The sequence below is a fragment of the Euprymna scolopes genome, chromosome 33 (assembly GCF_053919585.1).
Source record: "Euprymna scolopes isolate OS-2025 chromosome 33, ASM5391958v1, whole genome shotgun sequence".
Taxonomy (NCBI): Eukaryota; Metazoa; Mollusca; class Cephalopoda; order Sepiida; family Sepiolidae; genus Euprymna; species Euprymna scolopes.
In genome coordinates this window covers 80,090,771-80,113,972 of record NC_136514.1, presented here as the reverse complement: position 1 = coordinate 80,113,972, position 23,202 = coordinate 80,090,771, and the positions used below count along the sequence as shown (strand labels likewise).

Sequence of the window (23,202 nt, the reverse complement as noted above, 5' to 3'; positions counted from 1 at the left end):
AATAGGAGTTGTCTCCCCCTGTGATCACTATTACTTGAATAAAGTAAACAATAATTAATCTTTTTTTTTTTTTTTTTAAATTCTTATTCATCTCAAAATTCACACTGACCTTGCTCGGAGAGCTACAACTTCAGGAGGACAGAATTCTTCAGGCAGAGCATCACTGGTCAAAAATGCAGCAATGTAGTCTGGCCTGAGACATAAGATATTATTTTGCAGAAGAACCTCCAGATCTTCCTAGAAAACAAAAGCAGAAAAATAAATAATAAAATAATAATAATAATAATAATAATCATCATCATCATCATCATAATCATAATCATCATAATAATAATAATAATAATAATAATAATAAAAAAAAAAAAAAAACAGCCAATGATTACACTGGACAATAATTTTTTTATTTTTTTATGTTGTCTACATTTTCACAACTGGTTTAGGGTATTTTTGCACGGTTGAATCATGAAATCGCATCTGTTTTTCTCCATCAGATCAGGATTTTGTGCTAATTTGATTTGAAAAAAAAAACAAAAACAAAAAAAACAAAAACAAAAAAAAACACTTAAATCTTGTGACAAAATGGATTACATTTTAGTGGCATTATCAGCTAATTTTTGTGAACACATATCATCCTAAATGTTTTTAACAGAAAAAAATGTTTTGCTAACAATATATTGATTACCTGATAGAAACATTGATAAGAATAGGCATGAAAAAAATTTAAAGCATCTCATTAATGGCATACATAGAAAGAGATTGAAGAGCTAAGAAAGAATCTTGGTAAATTTTTTAAATCGTATTAAAATAAGGAAGTTATGACTATTTTTGTGCCTCACAAGTTTGAATATTTTTCCATCTTTAAGACCATATGCATTTGTCACATTTTTTACACTACTTTTTCAGTAAAAATGTTATATCTTTGTTAAAACAAAAGATTAAGCAATGAAATTTGCTATATAAGTGTATTTTTGTGCAAGAAATCAGAATATGCCGCTAAAAATTTAAAGAAATTAATGGTTTCCAAATAATCTATAGTAAATGCACATAAATATGCTGCAATTCCTTTAAAATGCCATGTATCCATTAAAAGAAAAGAAGTTAGAGAACTCAAAGTTGAATTATAACGCATTTTATGTACAAGAAACTGCAATCAAAATTTAGGACTTTAAAAATGAATAAATTACAATATTTCTTTGGTATTATTGTAGATTAACACCTTTCGTTACTTCCCCACCTTATCTGACCACTTCTCCACAATATGTTTCTACCTTTTTAGGCAATTACGTATGAACACTCGAAAAACTTTAGTGAATTATAAACAGAAATTATTTTAGAATTTAATGTAAAATGATACATTTTGGGCCATTCTAGCATTTTAGGACAGTTAACTATGCTTTCTATGGGAGATAAATCCTGTATGTGTGTTTGATAAGACAATTATGTGTAGTTTTAAGAGGGTCTTTGTGCAATTATGGGAGGTGGGGAGGCTTGCTACTCTGACTTTAGGTTAGGGTTAAGGAAAATTATGTGTGAACATCCTGGAGACTTGATAGAAACAAAAAAAACAATTTTAGAATTTAGAATGTGGGTTAGTTTCACAAACTGAATGCAAAATAATTCATTAAGTTGAGGCCATTCTAGCGTTTTAGGACAGTTAACCAATTTATTTTTATGAGATAAATCATACATTTTTAAGGAAGTATATATTTTTTTTCTTTTTAGACAATTATATGTAGCGTACAGAAGAATTTTGTTTGGTGGGGAACTTGTCACTACTCAGACTTAATATTATTGTTAGGGCTAAAGAAAATTTTAGGAGGAGGCTTGCCACTCATACCTAGGGTTAGAAGTAGGATTAACAGAGTTTTTTTTTTTTTTTTTAAAAAGAAGGTGTTTGACACTCATATTTATGATTAGTGGTTCATAATTATTGGCTTTTGAAAATGTTATGACTTAGATTTTGAACATCGAATTACTTTAAAAATACAAACTTAGGCAAATGAGGGGTCAAATATGATAATCATTAGGCCAGCCTGCCACAATCTTTAAAAAGTGTTTTCAAACCTACTTATTCTTAGCATAAAAAAAAGCTGTCATGTGAACGATTCTTTACAAGAATTATGATAAACAAACAAAAATGAAGTTTATTTAAAACAAGGGACTTTACTCTAACAGAAAATGTGCTGTTTTGAAAAAGTATCAAGTATTTTTTGCTTACCCATTTAAATATAAAAACAAAAAAAATGATAAAGGTGAAAAATTATTCACAAAATTTGAATGAATTTGATTTTTATTTTCAATTACATTTCAAGTCCTTTTTTCTTCAGAGTGACACCTTATTTCGTTTTTAAGCTTTCCAGTTTAAGACATTTTTTTTATTTCTTAATTTCACTAGAAACTGAGCACCCCTAAAAATATTTAAACATTGATCATTTTTTTTGCAGTTTTTTTAAATAATCTGGTAGATTAGTGTCCATTTGATAATAATCCGTTGAAAAAAATTGTAAAAAAAAAAAAAGACAAAAAAAAAAAGACAAAAATAAAAAAAATTGTGGGGAGTGGGGAAGATGTACCACTCGTACATATGAACAAAAAAATCATTTCACATTTTCGGTTGTTCAAAGCAAAACAAAATGCACACAAATTATACATTTAGAAAGCTTATTTTCTTGTCTTTACAACCATATAAATATTTTTAAAGATTTGACTAGAAATATGCGAGAAATTGCAAGCTGGACAAAGTTCATTACGCTGGACTGGTTTGGATTGCTTTAATGATTATATATTCTGATAACAGAATAACTCTAATTAAACTAACTAAACATGTAAGAACATTTTTATATTCATATTTTCAATTATCAAAAAAAAAATCGTCCAGGAATAAAAATCAACAACAAAAAAAAAACGTCTGTTGTTGACAGCCATGCTATTACTGCTGCTGCTACTACTAATACTACAAAACAGTTTTGCACTGGAAATCAATAGCAACGATTTTTTGCCCTCAGATATCCTGATTTTAAATTGCTAGCTACCACAAGAGAAAATAACTTATAATTATACTTTTAATGGATAAAAACAGTAAAAAGATTGTTTTATTTACTAGTGGGTGTCCGAAGAAAATCTTTTCAAAATTTTCAATACTCATTATGTTGAAGTCTTTTTTTTTTGTTTTAACACAATAAATAAAAAAAACAGTGGTCACAAATATTTCAGACATCTAAAAATATTAAAGTGACATATTTTCTCGTTTGTTTCACATGACAAAATTCTTAATACAAACGTGGTATGAGCATTTACAAAATGGAGGGGGGGGTCTTTACAAAAATTTACTGGAAATGCTGTTTTATGATGTTCACATTTTTATCACTTTATTTGCTTAAAACTCTAAAAATATATAATGTATGTTATTATTTACTAATTCATTTGAAAGTATATTCATTTCCGAACAAAACGGTGATATTTTGAGAACTTAGTGCGTTGGTTTTTAAAATATGACTTTTTTAGCAGAACCCCTTTGAAATCTGTGATTATCCAAAGCGTTTTATCGGTTTGTGTGTATTGCTACATTGATTACTGTAAACTAAATGGTGGGCATTGATAAAGGTAATTACATTAGATTCTAACAGTAATCAGCTATCATGACTGCATCCCAGTGACCTTGATACCTGGTCTCCATCTCTCCTCTTGCTTGTCACTCATTGAACCCAGGTTCTCAGGAAACTGATCCATATGTGAAAATACATAGTGCATTTTGAAGCTCATGTTGCAGCCCAGGTTTCTGAAAGCAATCAGCATGTTATTGACAAGTTCGGCATAGTTTCTGGCCAATAAAGTTCTTCACTATCAGAACAAATGCTTAGTTCTATTTCATTCACTGAGTTTTCAAACTTTGGATCCCTGATGAGCTGCCAGATCTGAAGACAATCAATGATGCCAGCTTTCAACATTTCCATGGTCAATCCTAGAAAACCCTGACACAAATAAGTGAAGCAGTCACCATATTTGTCTAAACATAAGGGACTAGTATTTGGGACCATGTTTACAGGCGCAGTATGTAGGAAGTTGAGTAGCAAGATATTTGTTCACATTACATTTAAATTTCTACAGGTTAGTACAGTCAGGGTGTAATATCATGTGGCCTCACTGATTGCTCGCTGCCCCAACATTGTGTGTCGTGGATTTTTCATTCATATTTTTATGGTCGTATTGTTGTCGTCGTCTCTCATACTGGCAGCTGTCAAGGAGAGGACATAGACTCACAAAAAAAAAGAAACAATAAAAATAAAATAAAATAGGGAAACAAAAGGAAAACACAGACACTTCACAGATATATCGGCTGGACTCTAGGTGTGTGTGACATCATGGACCCTCTCCAGGCTAAGCCCACATCTATATCTACTGTAGAGGTCATTTATGTCAATTAGTTGATTTAACTGCTTCCAGCTCTCAACTCTTAAGCATCTAACAATCCAGTCTAAAAAATTTCAGCCCACCTGTAAATTGTTCCTACCGTTATTAATCCCATAGCCACTCCCCAATGTCATAAAACTCATTGTCAATCATAAAGTACCCGCAAGCCAAATCTAAATATATCTCGGGTCCATTGTTACCATCACTCTGACCAACCGTCCCCATGTCATTTCTTTTGTCTACTTTCCAGTCTATTGTCTAGTGATAAATTCTATTTGCCATTTCTTACCTACTTCCTTTTCTTTTTTTCTTCTACTTGCTTGCATTTGAGGGCAATGGGTACCTATTGTATCACAAGGAAAGTAGGAAACAGGAAGGGAATTCTAAAATCCAGCAGGTTGAAGGAAACTGTTAGAATAGGTTTTCCAGAATATATGGATCTCTAGAGTGAAAGCGTGGGATTTTTTTGCTTGTCAGATTTGTCGAGGAGGCACAAGTGTACGAGTTTATCAAAGCACATTCCTTTAAAGTACTTGTTCAGGTAGCAACTGTAACTGTTAGTCCAATTATGTAACCACTGACAATTTAAAAAGCTGAACATATGCACCATGTAAATTAGATAGAACAAGATAAACAATCCATCTGTCTTTTCTCTCATATTCTATGAAAGTGACTGGTCTCTCGGAATTTCAAACGAAAGCCTTTATTCACTTCACGAGGGTAGCATGCTCTTGTTCTGTTAGCCATGACTGGATCGAGGTCCTAAGTAATCCGCAATTTAATTTTGGTCGCCCACACTAAGAATGTTAGAGAATGGATTGAGAAAGACAGGGAGGTGTGTAAATTATATTGTAGACACATTTACAGGAAGTGAGGGTCAGCTGATTGGATGCGTGTGAGTCACGTGATCAGGTTAGCTGAATCGAGGAGATTGGTTTTAGACATAGAAGGCGACGGACGGCTTAACAATCGTTCCCTCCCCTTTACTGGGGGTGGGTGGGCGCTGACGTGTACTACGCAAGCCAGAGATTCACTTCCATCCTTCTGCGGTCGACATCTGGAAGGTGAATAAAAAACTATAAAACCAATTCATCGTTTGGAGTGAATAAATCTTTGTCCCAAAACAGGTACCAGTCTCCCTCCAAGATACAAGATGAATTCAGGTGGACTAACATCGACGACGCATGAAGGTATGTCTCAAAAATACATGTACCACACACACACACAACTGGACCACTAGACGATCACACAACGTTCCCCCTTATTAGATAAATATACAACAATAATTGAACCTTCAAGCTTCAGGATGCTATCAATTTTACAATTGATTTTTTTCAAGTACTCTAAACACTACCACCCAAGTCCTTGCGTGTTGACAAAATGAGAGCATGTTACCCATCGTGAAGTAAATAAAGGGTCCCATTTGAAATTTCGTTCAAATTCCAGAGTTTGCAGAAACATTACAGAGTTCAACAAGATACACCTGGAGAAACTCAGAGAGGTTACATTGACCGAAACGTTGTGAAAATGACACTCAAGAAAGATGAGAACAGAAGTCCGAAGAATCCAAGTGATACGAATAACCCATTCTCATTAAAAAAATTCAGAAACATTTTTTTTTAATTAAGTGTAATTCTAAATAAGCACCATTTTATTTTATAAATGAACATCAGCATCATCAGCAGTTGAGAGATTTTGGATACAGAAATATCTTCCTGATGACGGCGACATGTGATAAGGACTTATACACAGATCAGGAACTGAAAACATGACAGTTGGGTTTCATCAACATATTCTACTCATAATTAAAAGGAATTATGGGTTAATACATTCGTCGCCAACTACGAGTGTTCTTGTACCCAGGCATTTGCTTAACCTTGCCCACTACGAGTAAACTTGCAATAACAAGATTCTTTTTCTATTAGTCAATGCGCGCTTGGCACGTACGATTACTGTCTTTAATTTGAACTGGCATCTCAAAATAACACATATTGAATTGAATGTTTACGAGTTATCTTGTATTTGGCCCTAGCCGTGTATTATGTTTTTTTCCTAGTGAATATATATATGTTATAAGTTGAATGATTCACTGTAAATAAAAGCCGATTTGAGTTATTTTTATTACAAAAAATATACTGATAAAAACTAACAATTCCTTTACTAAAATAGTAAAAACTAGGAGGGAGGGAGGAGACTGGAGTTGCCCAGGTGCTTGTAGGTGTGTCCGTTTGGGGGGGGGAGGTAAAGAAGAACAAAAAGGAAACTTAACCTTGTTTTAATATAAAAGAAAATGATAAAAAACAGCGATTTTAAAAATGGAAAAAAAAAAAAAAAAAGGGAGGGGGTTTGTTGACAGGTCGGCTCGAACCTGGAGTCTTGAGGATCATAGGCTAAGCCTGAACAACTGCACTACCGCGAGAGTCAATGTAAGAGCGATTAAAAAGTGAATGTCAAACATCACGCTATTCCCCAGTTTTTAATAAGGTCAAACTGTTTTACTGCGGGATAGTTGACATGACGTTTACATCTGGTTCAAATCCAGTTTCGCTGTTTTTATACTGAAAAGTGAAAGCAACATGTGGCGATCCGAATATGTGGAATATTAATCTTTTGAAAGTCGGGCAAATTAAATAGACAGGCGATCCTCGTTGTTAACTCGTAGATATTATCATTTAGACGTGATATAAAAAGTTTTAAGAAGAAGTGAGTCGATCGATCGCTTCTCAGAAAGAAGCCTTTCTCGGACATACACAAAAAGCGAACACACATACATACACGCATTTTCACTTTTATATATATAGATGTCATGTGACAATTCCTTTAAAAATTAATACAAATTTAATATTATATTCATATGCATTATTTGTTGATTTTATTTTTTGGAAATTTCAGAAAAATAGCTTGGCAATGACAATACATTTAATAAAGCTATAGCTGGCAGTGAATGTGTTAACTCCATTCTCAAACAATACTAATACATAAATAACTGCAATATATCCATGGGGTATTTGGACTCAGCTTATCCAATAGTATAGGTAGCAACTGTAACTTAGTCAATTATGCATTTTAAGAACCAGAAGAACACATACACACTTACCGTAGTCAAGGGGATCTTGTTAAGCTCCAAGAAAGCATGTGTTGCTTCAATACTAGAATTAAACGGTGGCCGTATGGAGAGCACCTTGGCACCGCCGGCTTTCAGGAGTCGCTCAAAATTACTCTCCTTCTTTTTGTCTGTACATAATAAGACAGACCAATTGTCGAATGCACCTCGGCAATTGGGATCTTGCTGGCAAAAAAAGAAAAAAAGAAAAATGTAGGAGAGAGAGAGTCAAAGAAAGAGAAAGAGAGAGCCCTCCCCCCTTTGATCTGGTACACACAAAAAAAAACAAAGGGTTAATAGAATATAAAGAGTTACTTTTTTTAATTCTAGAATCTTCAACCGCCACCTTTGCGCAGCTGCGGCTAAACTCTTTGTCTGGGAAGACTCTCCAACAAGAACACTCTTTGTTGATTCACTGCCCCATTCGTGTTTATCCTCCTAAACAAACAAAATGGAAAAAAAAAAAAAAAAAAAAAAAAGATGTATCAAAGATGTGGTTAAAAATTAGTGGTGGGACGATTAATCGGAATCGGAATCGTTAATCGTAAGAATCGTGTATTTTGGGAGGTATCGGAATCGGAATCGTTAATCGTAAGAATCGTGTATTTTGGAAGGTATCGGAATCGGAATCGCATCGTTAAAAAATACCTTAATTTTCCGATTCCTTCATTACGATTCTTTTAGTCTGATGTTGAAAAAAAGAAAAAAATGTCCTGATATTTCTAACCACAAGAGAGAAATGTAGCATGTTATAAAAAGAAACCAAAGAAATTCATTACTAACAGGGCAATGCTTAGTGCCCCCTCCCTTACAAGATTCATTCATTCAGATCTATTGTAATCAAAACTACAAAAGAGTTAACTTGAAAAGAAGTATGCAGGGCTCTACACTGCGAGTAAAAATTTTAAAAAATACGCTTATCTTTTTGGCGACTGTTTTTTTTTTTTACTAACAAATCTTCTAGTAGTGAATGAAAATGCTTTTTCAACTTATATTTTCTTAAAATAAAATGAGCAAAGTCAAATTATTTAAACAGTAAAAGGTTTAATAGAACAATATACTTTTTTTTCTTTTTTTCAAATAAGGCTTTTGAAAGAAATATCTCTAAAATGAAATTGATCACGTATTATTTCGCAAAATTTTGACAGTCGGCTTCTTTTGAAGTTTCAAAAAGAATATCATTGGAATAACATTAGAACTACACATGCTAAGTGGTGGTTTGCGGTTAAGGTCTTCAGAAAATGAAAAAACAAAAACAATTATTTTGCTATCTCTTAAATACAGCTTTATATTTAATTTAAGCTACTACTGGGTAAGTCAATTTTCAAATATTTTTTTTTTAAATTTACATTCTATTAAAATATTCAGCTCATGAAGCAATTAGATATATTTTTTGGAACTTCTTTGCAGATACCCCCCCCCCAAAAAAAAGATAAAATAAAATATAGCTGAATCCAAGTTGAGCGTTACAAATTTCAGAGAAATATTGGTTTTAATTTAGATTAAATAACATTTTTGGTATGATTTTACTTTAGGGCTTGTCTCACGTTCGTATAGAAAAATATATTTTTGAAAGTAGATTTAGGTGTGCTGAAAACGCCACTCCATTCTCGAGTAACTCTTTATAAAATACCTATTTCGAATTTTCTTTTTATCCCGAAAAAATAAAACTTATTCTAAAAAAGACATGGGGCTTATGTTTTTTGTACCCCCCCCCCCAAAAAAAAACACCATGAACTTTATAAACAATCAAAAACACGTGTTAGATGCTTCCTTCGATATTTTAAAAACTATTGCCGGCCCCAATTTTGAATGCAATATTTGTTTATAACACACCCGAAATTATATGAAAAGTAAGATTTTAAAGGCAAGTCGTGGTAGTGTATTATCGACATTTACAAAAAGAACCAAACAATTGCCTTTCCAAAATTATCCGCAATTTTTAAACATTAATTTCCATCTAATTTTAAATTGTCCGCGAAAGATTACTACGCTTATGTCGCTTTAATACGAGTGTGGGTGCACATATGGCACACGAATAGCCTTAGTGTGCAAGCGAGCGTACCGTAACGAAAGCTGTAAAATGCCCGAAAATAGTCTGAGGGTTCAGAGGCTCATACCCACTAGCGTAGCTAGGGGGGGGGGGCGGTCAGCCCCTGGTGACAGCCATAGAGGGGTGACAATCCCCCCCCTCCAAAAAAAAATTTTTTCAGCCAAGCTTAGGTGCGAAAATAGAATTTATTTATTATATATTATGGAATTTTTACGTTTTAATTTAAAATCTTTTTTTAGAATATTATAAACTCTTAAGAAAATTAGTCATTGCAAAACCTTTTGTCGATTTTTATTGAAAAATTTTGTACTTATGAAATCAGTTGATGACATTTCATTTTTTTTAACTGTGGAAAAATGAGAAAGAAACGATATATATATGGTGCTCGGTAAAAATGGCACCGGTAAAAATGGCACAAGTGAATAACTAGGTAAAAATGACACCAAAAGGTGCTACTAAAGCTATGGGGTCCCAAATTCTAACCTCATTTTGGGTTTTGTAAAAGTTCCTATTTTCTTGCCGTCAACGAGGGCAGAGTTAGACGCAAGGTCGATTTTTAATATCCAGGCCCCCCCCCCCAAAAAAAAGGGTCAGTTTTCATCGGAACAAAAGATTACAATTACCTCAGTTTAGAAGCATTGTTTATCTAAAGGTTCTTATTTAATTGCACCCCCGCTAGGGCAAAGTTAGACACAAGGTTGGTTTTAAATCTGGGGAATATCCAGCTCCCCAAAAAGGGGCATTTTCGATCAGAACAAAAAATTACAATTACCTCAGTTTAGAAGCATTGTTTATCTAAAGGTTCTTATTTAATTGCACCCCGCGAGGGCAAAGTTAGACACAAAGTTAGACACAATGTCGGTTTTTAATCTGCAAATTAGCAAAATTACCAACTAGTCATTCAGAGCAGTTTTATTAGTGCGGGTCGAAATCGCAGTGTCTTTTTTTTTTTTTTGCCTAAGTCACCATCTAGGTGTCACCAATTTTTTTTTAACCTTCCTTAACTTCAAAGAGTAAATACAATATATACAACTAAAATATAATTTTTAAAAATGCTGATTCTATTCATGAAAAATTCTTTTAACTAGAAATTAAAACTTAGGTAAAGATAGCCGACTGACAGCAACAGGAGCACTGGTTAACTACTGAACCACGTGGAAATGTGTGAGGGGGAGGAAAAAAGGAAATTAAATGATGATAATAAATTATGATAACCGTCTTTGAAAGGCACTAAACTCCTAAAATTTACTTCTTTAAAATTTTAGGCGGCATTCCCCGGCGATTTTAAAGAACTCTCTCTCAAAAAAAAAAAAAAAAAATTTAATTTGTAAGGTTTGGGAAAGATATATTTATTATAACCGAATTCCTGTATGAAGACTGGATCTACTTTATTGGACGTTAATTTGTGAGATAAGTAATTTTTCAATGTTTAATATGTTGTTAAAGTTTCAATTATCAATTAAATTTTTTTAATTGCGTTTTATTTTCAATTTATTTTAAAAAAACAGGGTTTAAAATGTATTTTTCAAGGTAACAAGCTTCGAAAGAAGTCTAATTAAAAAAAATCACTTAATTTTTAATTTCGACAACCCTGAGAATTTAATTATTAAAAAAATATTGAAATGTGACATTTTTTTTAACATTTCTATTAGTTCAATTAATTTTCTTTCAATAATTCATTTCACTCAACAAACTTCACCATTTTTTGTTTTGTTTTTCTTTTATCTTTTTCTGTAATTTTGGTAATTATTTTTGCTCAATTTTATCTAGTATTTCATTTGTTTTTATAGTGGTATCGTTTTTAAATGTGTTCCTTTGATATACCCTATTTCAAAATTAGTTTGGCTAAACTTATTCTTTACGTAAGAACCAACGTGTAAAAGCAATGAAAAAGTAAGAAAAAACAATAGGTGTTAACTACACTTTGTGAATTATGCACGCTCATTTATAAATTATTAAATTAAATATTTATCTTTTTTTTTATATTTAATTAGTATATATTTTCTTTCTCTTCCGCTATATTTTTTTTATTTAATTCATTAAATCTGTTAATTATGAGGACCAAAGTAATGAATTGTGTTAATTTATTCTCTAATTTTCTTGTTTTTGTTCTGTTATATAAATTCTATTTTATTTGTTTTTGCTCTGAAGGATTAATTCTATTTTCTTTGTTTTTTTTTTTTCTGTATTCCAATTAAGTAAAATAAATTTTCTCTAAAATAAATTTTGCAAATTTTTCCGTTTAGTTTACTATATAATAATTTTATTTAAACGAAAACACGACTGTGTAGTCATAAAATATCTCTTCCAAAGTTAGAGAACATATTTGGGAACTACCCGACCATAAGTATAAAACTACCTGGTATATTTCAAAACAATAATTCCCTAGGAATCGGAATCGGAATCGTACTTGGTATCGGAATCGTTAATCAATATTTTCCTGGAATCGGAATCGGAATCGTATAAAAATTAGGAATCGTCCCAACACTACTAAAAATCAAATGTATTGTTAGTGGATATCCTGTAAGAAATCCGCATTCATAAAATTGATGTTATTTCTGTATAATTTTTACACAGTCACACTTTTTAAGATGCTCAAATTATGTATAAACTAGCGAGGGGTACCCGGCGTTACCCGGGTGTTTGGAGGTGTGTGTGTGTGGAAACTCCAGGGGTGGGGGTGGGGTAAAAAAAAAAAATAAGTATGAGGATCGAACCTGAACCCTTGAGGCAAAGTTGTAAATTAAAGTGTGAAACAAAAAAACGTGCGACGTTAACCATTGCCCCACCGCGAGATGCTAACGGAAACACGTTTGAATTTATTTAATTACTTGGATTTTGCAGGTGCCCGTTTTAATGAGTTAATGAGGTCAAGTTTGACTGCGGGGCGGGAACGCTTCCCAAGATGTTATAGGAAAAAGACTAACCCACATGCGGCGAGCGACAAATGTTGAATATTTATCTTCCCGAAATCGAGCAAATTAAATAGACAGGCGAGCTTCGTTGTTAACTGTGAGATATTACGATTTATATGTGATATAAAAAGTCTTAAAAAGTTGTGAAGCGAGCGACCGCTTCTCTGAAAGAAGCCTTTTGTAGACATACAGAAAAAGCGAACACACATACATACATACATTTTCGCTTTTATATTTATAGATGAGTACTTTTACTTACCCTTACAAATCTTTTAGCCTTTCGACAATCTTCAAAATATGACTTGTGAAGAACCCATTTCCCTGAAGCGACACACGCCAGAAACTTTTCATTTCTCGTTGGTGTGCCTAGTATTAAAAATAAGAAAGAAAGCACTTTTAAAAGGGAGTCATTATATACTTGCTCATATCTGTTTGCAAAGTGATATGCAAATTAGTTAAACAAGTCACATGCACATGATAAATAATCTGCCACTTGACAGATCATCGAACATCTGGGAACATGAACCACCACCGATATCATCAAGCAGAAAGGCCAGTGTTCTATGACAAAGACATACAGACGGGCAGATATATAAAAAACAAGGCCATTAAACCAGACATCTATAATATAAATCTCACCTGTCTGTTTAAATATATGTATGTATGTATGTATGTATGTATATTTTGTCTAAAACTTTTGACAGGAAACAGATTTTTACGAGATCGGTATTATTTTGAAGCTTGACATTTCTAACAACAAATATCGAAAAATTGGACAAAACATTAATTCCTTCACCCTCAACTGGGCAGTTTTCTACAAGGAGGGGTTGATTTTTTGCCAGCCATTTTGCAAGTCATCGTATCGGTTGGATTGACTTTGTCAAATTTTAACATTCCGAACTTCCGGTCGCGTCATGGAGTAGCGGTAAAACATCAAATTTTCTTTAACTTTGTTTTCTGCCTCCGCGTCATGGGTTCGAGCCTGCCACTTTTTTTTCTTTTTTTGCTCAACACACCTCCAAACACCCGGGCAACGCCAGGCTAGTTGTAATATAGAACAAACCCAAAAGAACAGTGTTCATTATTGATGTTACCATCACAAATGACTATGGCCTTAATAGAGCTGAACAAAAAAAAAAAAAAAAATCACGCCCTAACAAATGATTTAAAAACAACATGGTCTATGAAAGAAATACACATTATACTAATTGTGATACTTAATAAATACTTGGAAAATCAAGTTGTAACGAAATATAAGATAAACCATAAAAGAGAACAACATCTATTCTTTAAAAGAACCCTTGGATATAAATTCAAGTCTTAAGGAGTTAGCTCCCTTGATATTTTGAAACTAACTGTAATAAATAAAAATAAACATTAAAAACTATTGTTCTTCTATCGTGCAAAGTTGAAATTGTTTTTTATCAAACTGCGCAAGCAGGAAATGATTTTAATTCATAAATATAAAGATTTACAGATTTTCAGCGCTTGTCCAGAATTCTCCCCTATATTTAACTAGCCTGGGTGACCATCGTTGCTCTGGTGTTTGGAGGTGTGTGTGTTGAGCAAATAAAAAAAGTAGTAGTAGGCAGGCAGGCTCGAATCCATACCGCGAAGAAGGAAAAGAATGTGAAAAAAAAACAAAATAAAAAAACGTGACATCTTTGCTGTTGTGCCCATCACTAAACCAGAAATGACGAATGTTTAAATTAAGGCTAGTCAATTGAAAAGAGGGGATGACTTTCGAAAATATCGGCGAAAAAAGCGACTCCTCCCTTTAGAAAAGTGCCCAGTTGGGAGTGAAGGAATTTGTTTTTAGCCAATTTTCCAATATTTGTTGTCCGAAGGTTGAGCTTCAAAATGATACCGATCTCATGAAAATCCGTCGCCTATGTCAAAATTATTAGACAGGCATACATACATACATACATACATACATACATACATGCATTTAAACAGACAGGTCATATTTATATATTATAGATAATAAAAGAAAAAATTATGTGGTATACATACCTATGACAAAAGAAAATATCATATTCTTAAAATCACGTAAATTGAAAACAGGATTAGTACAGATTTTCAATTTCCATTTTTAAGGACTTTCTAAGGCTTTTCAAAGTTTACAAAGGCCTTCTCCAGACAAAATTCAAATTTTCAAAACAAAATTTGAAATATAAACAGTGATATGATAAACCAAAAAACTTAACAGAAAAAATAATTTTCATTTCTTTTTTTCTTTCTTTCTTTTTTTTTATTTCTTTATTTCTCTTTTATTTCTTTATTTTTTATTTCATTATTTTTTATTTTTTTATTTCATTATTTCTTTATTTCATTATTTTTTTATTTCTTTATTTCATTATTTCTTTATTTTTTTATTTCATTATTTCTTTATTTCTTTTTTTCTTTATTTCATTATTTTTTATTTCTTTATTTCATTATTTCATTATTTCATTATTTCTTTATTTCATTATTTCTTTATTTCATTATTTCATTATTTCTTTATTTCATTATTTCTTTATTTCATTATTTCATTATTTCTTTATTTTATTATTTCTTTATTTATTTATTTCATTATTTCTTTATTTCATTATTTCTTTATTTCTTTATTTCATTATTTCTTTATTTCATAATTTCATTATTTCTTTATTTCATTATTTCATTATTTCTTTATTTCATTATTTCTTTATTTCTTTATTTCATTATTTCTTTATTTCATTATTTCTTTATTTCATTATTTCTTTATTTCTTTATTTCATTATTTCATTATTTCTTTATTTCATTATTTCTTTATTTCTTTATTTCATTATTTTTTATTTCTTTATTTCATTATTTTTTTATTTCATTATTTCATTATTTCTTTATTTCATTATTTCTTTATTTCATTATTTCTTTATTTCATTATTTCATTATTTCTTTATTTCATTATTTCTTTATTTCATTATTTCTTTATTTCATTTTATTTCTTTATTTCATTATTTCATTATTTCTTTATTTCATTATTTCTTTATTTCTTTATTTCATTATTTCTTTATTTCATTATTTCTTTATTTCATTATTTCTTTATTTCATTATTTCTTTATTTCATTATTTTTTTATTTCTTTATTTCATTATTTCATTATTTCTTTATTTCATTATTTCTTTATTTCATTATTTTTTTATTTTTATTTCATTATTTCTTTATTTCTTTTTTTCTTTATTTCATTATTTTTTATTTCTTTATTTCATTATTTCTTTATTTCTTTTTTTTATTATTTCATTATTTCTTTATTTCATTATTTCTTTATTTCGTTATTTCATTATTTCTTTATTTCTTTATTTCTTTATTTCATTATTTCTTTATTTCTTTATTTCATTATTTCTTTATTTTTTTATTTCATTATTTCTTTATTTCATTATTTCTTTATTTCATTATTTCTTTATTTCATTATTTCTTTATTTCATTATTTCATTATTTTTTATTTCTTTATTTCATTATTTCTTTATTTCATTATTTCTTTATTTCTTTATTTCATTATTTCATTATTTCTTTATTTCATTATTTCTTTATTTCATTATTTCATTATTTCTTTATTTCATTATTTCTTTATTTCATTATTTCTTTATTTCATTATTTCTTTATTTCATTATTTCTTTATTTCATTATTTCATTATTTCTTTATTTCATTATTTAATTATTTCTTTATTTCATTATTTCATTATTTCTTTATTTCATTATTTCTTTATTTCATTATTTCTTTATTTCATTATTTCTTTATTTCATTATTTTTTTATTTCTTTATTTCATTATTTCATTATTTCTTTATTTCATTATTTCTTTATTTCATTATTTTTTTATTTTTATTTCATTATTTCTTTATTTCTTTTTTTCTTTATTTCATTATTTTTTATTTCTTTATTTCATTATTTCTTTATTTCTTTTTTTATTATTTCATTATTTCTTTATTTCATTATTTCTTTATTTCGTTATTTCATTATTTCTTTATTTCATTATTTCTTTATTTCTTTATTTTTTTATTTCATTATTTCTTTATTTCATTATTTCTTTATTTCATTATTTCTTTATTTCATTATTTCTTTATTTCATTATTTCATTATTTCTTTATTTCATTATTTCTTTATTTCATTATTTCTTTATTTCATTATTTCATTATTTCATTATTTCTTTATTTAATTATTTCTTTATTTCATTATTTCATTATTTCTTTATTTCATTATTTCTTTATTTCATTATTTCTTTATATCTTTATTTCTTTATTTCATTATTTCTTTATTTTATTATTTCTTTATTTCATTATTTCTTTATTTCATTATTTCTTTATTTCATTATTTCTTTATTTCATTATTTCTTTATTTCATTATTTCTTTATTTCATTATTTCTTTATTTCATTATTTCATTATTTCTTTATATCTTTATTTCATTATTTCTTTATTTCATTATTTCTTTATTTCATTATTTCATTATTTCTTTATTTCATTATTTCTTTATTTCTTTATTTCATTATTTCATTATTTCTTTATTTCATTATTTCTTTATTTCATTATTTCATTATTTCTTTATTTCATTATTTCATTATTTCTTTATTTCATTATTTCATTATTTCTTTATTTTATTATTTCTTTATTTCATTATTTCTTTATTTCATTATTTCTTTATTTCATTATTTCTTTATTTCTTTATTTCATTATTTCATTATTTCTTTATTTCATTATTTCATTATTTATTTATTTTATTATTTCTTTATTTCATTATTTCATTATTTCTTTATTTCTTTATTTCTTTATTTCTTTATTTCATTATTTCTTTATTTCATTATTTCATTATTTCATTATTTCTTTATTTCTTTATTTCATTATTTCTTTATTTCATTATTTCTTTATTTCATTATTTCATTATTTCATTATTTCTTTATTTCATTATTTTTTATTTCATTATTTTTTATTTCTTTATTTCATTATTTCTTTATTTCTTTATTTCATTATTTTTTTTATTTCATGAAGTTGTTTTAAACGTCACACAGTTATTTACATGAAGTTTTCTAACGCGCAACAAACTGGTCAACATTTTACAGCTTATATTCGTTTTGTATTTAGTGCCAGCCACGTGCAATTTCAAAGCACTTTCAACCATTTTGATCAAAACAAATTCATTTTTACATACAAAACAATAATGTCTTTCACTAATTATATTTACATTCCCTGACCCACTTATATTTGGCCAATCAAACGTGATTAAACGTTAAGGCTGCGAGTTCCATTATTGAAACTTTGATTTAATTTGAATAAAATAAAATATGCATAATGTGCGCTTGAAAGGAAAATAAATATTTTACTTGTTTTAAATTTATAATATAAATACATTTTGGAGCCAAAGTATGTTGTTTTCTTTCCTTTTTTTCTTCTTCTTTCTTGTCAAAGAGAAAAAAAATTATGTGATTTTTGGAATATAACATTTTCTTTCCATCATGGGTATGTACATCATACAGACTTTTATTTATTTTTGTTTTTTATTATACAGTGAATTCGAGATAAATAGCAAATTTTCTAACTGATCAAGGGATTAATTGAAATATGTATTGGTTGTCAAGAAAAGGAGGGGGTGGTGTGCTTACCTGCAATAAGATGTGTACACATTTCATGGTAATTTTGGCCCTCCATCACAGTGCCGCCTAATTCTTCAATAAGGGCGCCATAATCAACACGTTCCTGTAGACGTGAAAAAAAGAAAACAAAAATCATGTTGCAATATATTTTATATAAAATGAGGGTATGATCACCAAAAGTAGCTCGGCTAAGGACAAAAGAAAATGCAAGCCAGCCAGCAGCATACTCTCCCAATCTTCATACCTGTGATGTTGCAATATTTTTCATATAAAATGGTATGATCACTGAAGTGGGATTCCACTTATAAACACTGCCAATAGGAACTGACAAATCAAATTGAACCACGATCTGCTATCAACCAATCAGAAACCAGAATTGCTCCATAAAAATATTGAATCTGAGCATTCCAGCACATAATTGTTTTGTGTAAACACGAGAAGGATCTTTTGCTCTGTCTGCAAAGTTATAAAGTCCAGGACCTGTACAGAACAACTACCCACTGAAAATTCTTCATCTCCACGACTTGTACAGAAGAGCTACCCATCGGAAACTCTTCTGAAATAAACATGGCTTTCAATTCGACATCGTAAATGGTTAGTAATACTTTGATAGAACCAAAACATTTCCATATGTTACTTCGGATCAATTATATTTCAAAAACCCCACAAAATAAGCAATACAAAAGAGGTGCCTTTGGGTCGACACGGGTTGACTTTTGACATCCATAAACAAACAGATAAAAAAAAAAAAATTCTTTGCTTATTATGTGTTTTTATTTTTACAGATGCCACGTGCGTCGAAAGTTGGCTGATATCAACCGAAATGCATCCCTATTGTTTTGCTTGTCTTGTGGGATCCTTAAAACATAATTGATCCATCATTTCTACCTCAAAAGCAAATCGAGGCAAACTTACATTCGGTAGAATTCCAGACAAAAGAAAACAAAGAGGCCTTCCAATGTCAACCGCAGCGGAGATAGAATCAAAAGGTTCATCATCGGAGAGTAATTCGACAGGCTGAGGGGCTTCCATCGTCTCCAGTTTCTTTGATAATGGAAACACTACAACAAGAAAAGAAAATGTTCCTGAACTTTTTAGATGAGTATTGATAATTCGTATTATTGGGATTATTCGCACTGTGACAGTGTCGTTGGATGTAACAATAATAGCAATGATGATGATGGTGGTGGTGATGGTGATGATGGAAAGAAAGAACATTGTTAAAGAAAGGTTGTTATGGTATTAATTTTTTTGCACTTTTTTTTTTAAAATAATTTATGAAAACACTTCAAAAATCTTTTAAAACTATTTTAGGGATATTACGTACTGGATACATTTTTTTATGATGTTTAAAATTGTTATTTTGATTTCAATAATTTTATTTTTACACTTTCATAAATATATAATCATTATATAAATTCAAATAAAACATTTTATAATTTCATAAACATATTTCATATAAAATTTAAAATAAAATAAAACCTTTTATCTTTAATTTTGTTATCAAATTAAAGACTAATTACGTTATTTTTATCTGTATAATTTTGTTAAATTTTATTGTATACTTTTCAATAATGTCGTTTTCTTATATTTTGTTTCAATATACCGCTTTGCAATAGAAATACTGAATAACAATAAAAGTGAAGGAACTGATCTGCCTTGTCACCACTTCTGGTAGTGTTACACTGAAAATGTTGGAAGTTAGGAAATACGTTAGCTGACTATAACCAAACACTGTATGCAATTTAAGATAAAACAGACATATATATATATATATATATATATATATATATATATATATATATATATATATTATTACCATTTTATCTGTTTTAGTTACACATGTTTCTCTTACCGGATCGTATTTATGATCCAGCAACTTTGTCAGACTTGGACAGAAATAGTTATTAGGATTTGGAAAAACAATATTAGAAGAAGACGATGAAAAAAAAAGGGAGGGGGGGTCTCAATTTTGATCTGACAGCATTTAAGTTTTAAGATTTAAGATTTAATAAATAAATAAAAAAAACATCGAACATGGGTGAAGCTGAGTTTAAAAACTTTAGCCAGATACGACACGGATTTCAAGTGTATGGAGAAGGGAGAGAGAGAGAGAGAGAGGAAGAGGGGTAGGTGGAGAGAGAAGACGGGAGAGGTAATGTTGTCGTGATGTCATATGGAATTTGACACGTTAATGATTTACGCGGATTGGGGGGGGGGCTCGTTCGGAGTAACTAAGATGCGTCCTCTTAAGGTAAGCAAAAGTTACAACCAATTTAAGTGAATTACCTATTTAAATGCATTTGCTGTAAAAGTCTTTAAGAAATTAAATAATTTAAATTAAAAATTGCCAGTCATGGATTGAATAGGTATAAAATTATAAAATATGCATGTACGTAGATATAGGTAATAATAATAATAATAATAATAATAATAATAATAAAAAATAAAAAATATAATATATATATATAATAAAATAGAACTAATAATGATAATAATAAAAAAAAGATAATAGTAACAGAGAGTGATACTAATAATAGAATGATAAAGATAAAAATAATTGTAAAAATGAAAGTAAAGGAAATTGGGTAGATATATACATATATAATAATATAGACAGCAAAAACATCACTGACACACTCAACATGAGCATTAACACCAATGACACCATTAAATGGTTCAAGATTATCCAGAATAAAAAAAGGCGCCCTTTATCCAGTTTGATATGGCTAGTTATTATCCTTCCATATCAAAGGAACTGTTTGATGAAGTTTTAGATTTCACCTCTCTACTTTCCAACTTACAACCATCCAAAATAAACATTATTAAAAAATCTAGGAAAACGGTATTATTCAGCCAATGGACTAAGAAGAATTAATCCGGATCATTTGGCATCTCAATGGGCGCCTTAGACTCAGCAGAAACAACTGCTCTAGTTGGCTCTTTATTCTGTACAATCTCACAAAAAATTTAAATAACCAAAACATAGGACTATATAGGGACGATGCCCTTATCGTAGTCAAAAATTCAAATGGCCCTAATTGTGAGAAAAAAAACAAAAAAACATTAACTAAGGAAATGAATAGAATAGGCCTGAAAGTAAATAATAAGTCTAACGTAAAAACTGTCAACTTTCTCAATATAACTCTCAACCTCTCGAATAACTCATAAATCATACGCCAAAGATAATACCTATACACTTTATATACACCCACTATCAAACCACCCAAAACATATCATTAAACATATCCCCAATTCTGTCGAAAACAGACTTAGCACAAATTCCTCTAAACCTGAAATATTCAACAAACTATTCTATGAAAATGCTCTTAGGGAAAGTGGATACCCAAATCCCACCATTAATTATACTAAACCGAACTCCTCAAATACTTTAAAAAAGAAAAATCATTTGGTTTAACCCCCCCCCCTCAATATAATGGTCAAAACCAAAGTGGGCAAAAAATGTTTTCAAATTATAAACACCCACTTTCCACCTAATCACACACTACAGAAAATCTTTAATAAAAAACAATTAAACTTAGCTACAGCTGTACTGATAACTTGGAAAAAATAATCAAGAAACATAATAGGAAGATACTTAACATGGATAAAAATACAAAAAACACTAACAATAATAATTGTAATTTCACCAACAAATCGGAATGCCCATTTAATCAACAATGTCTACTAACAGAAGTAGTATAAAGCTACAATTGCTTCGACAGAAGACCCAAACGACAAAAAATACTATATTGGCCTGGCCGGCAACTCTTTTAAAGACAGATTTAGAGTACATAAATGCTCCTTTACAAACCTCAACCATCCTAACAAAACCTCACTAACTTCACACTATCTACATCTAATCCAAAACAACCGTACACCAACCATTACTTGGGAAATCCTCAAAAAATATAGCATATGTAAATCTTTAAATTCTCTATGCCTGCTTTGCCTAAACGAAAAACTTTTTATGTCTAATTTTAAAGATAGAGATAAATTACTTAATAGGAAACATGAAACTACCATAAACTGTCATCATTACAAAGCCCACCTTCTTAGCAATTATGCACCTTTTTGAAACATCCCCCAGACAAGGTTTTTAATCTGCCAAACCATACACCTGGTATAACCATCTACCACATACAACTAATTACTGTAACATCTACACATTTAAACCTTCTTACCCCATTCTCCCTATACCAGATCTTACTCTACACTTTCACCCCTCCCCGCCTAAATCCAACAAAATAACCTATACCTCCGAATATTATCAATTTAAATCCCTTTATTGACCTTTGAGTTAAATTTATACACCTATTCCCAAAACAATTCCCCAGTTTGTTGGAGAATATTGCATTTGTATACATGTGTAGATTTCTTATATAGATATCCCCATATAAGTACGGGCATGGAATAGTTTATAATGTATATTAGAATATAGTTAAAATCAAATACATCAACCTAGGGCCATAAGTGAAATATTTAACCTCCATAAAACTACCCTAGACCTCTCCCCAAACTCTATAATCATACATTCCCGGGACCACCATCCCACCCAACTACTAACCATATAAGCATCTAGAACTCACACTCCCTCCCTACTTGCTAGGAATATAGCCTAAAATACTCCTGAATGTTCATAAATTAATTATATTACCAAGTCACCTACTTATTTATACAGGTATACTTAGAATACCATTATTAATATGCCTTACTCGTTTTTTTTTTTGTTTTTTTTAATAACTTCAGGTTACTTACTTAGTCCCCAAATCTATGAGTATGCCTGTGTTTGTATGTCTATATGCTTCTGTATGTGTATGTATATATGTGGGTATTGGTATATATGTATGTATATATTTATATGTATGTTTGCATTTATATGCGTTTATTTGTATTTGTATAGGTAGTTGTATGCATGGGTCATATTTATATATATATGCGTATGTGTGTCCATGTGTAGGTGTGTATATGTGTGTGTATGCACTTGTATATGCATGCCGATATACATGTATATGTATTTATGTGTGTGTGCGTGTACTTGTGTGTGCTTGCATATATGTATGTACGGATTTACGTATACGTACATATATGTACTTGTGTACACATGCATACATGT

General features: G+C 29.9%; 1 protein-coding gene across 1 annotated transcript in view; it reads right to left on the bottom strand.

Moving 5' to 3' along the window:
* Window positions 1-23,202, bottom strand: part of LOC145258320 (DNA topoisomerase 2-binding protein 1-like) — a 178,246-nt gene that overhangs the window by 262 nt on the left and 154,782 nt on the right. Inside the window, exons 36-41 of the mRNA XM_080116401.1 lie at window positions 19,002-19,147; window positions 18,096-18,189; window positions 12,741-12,847; window positions 7,829-7,951; window positions 7,508-7,699; window positions 110-237 (exon numbers count right to left, since the gene is read on the bottom strand). Coding sequence (XP_079972527.1) covers window positions 110-237; window positions 7,508-7,699; window positions 7,829-7,951; window positions 12,741-12,847; window positions 18,096-18,189; window positions 19,002-19,147 — 790 coding nt within the window. The remainder of the gene's footprint in view (window positions 1-109; window positions 238-7,507; window positions 7,700-7,828; window positions 7,952-12,740; window positions 12,848-18,095; window positions 18,190-19,001; window positions 19,148-23,202) is intronic.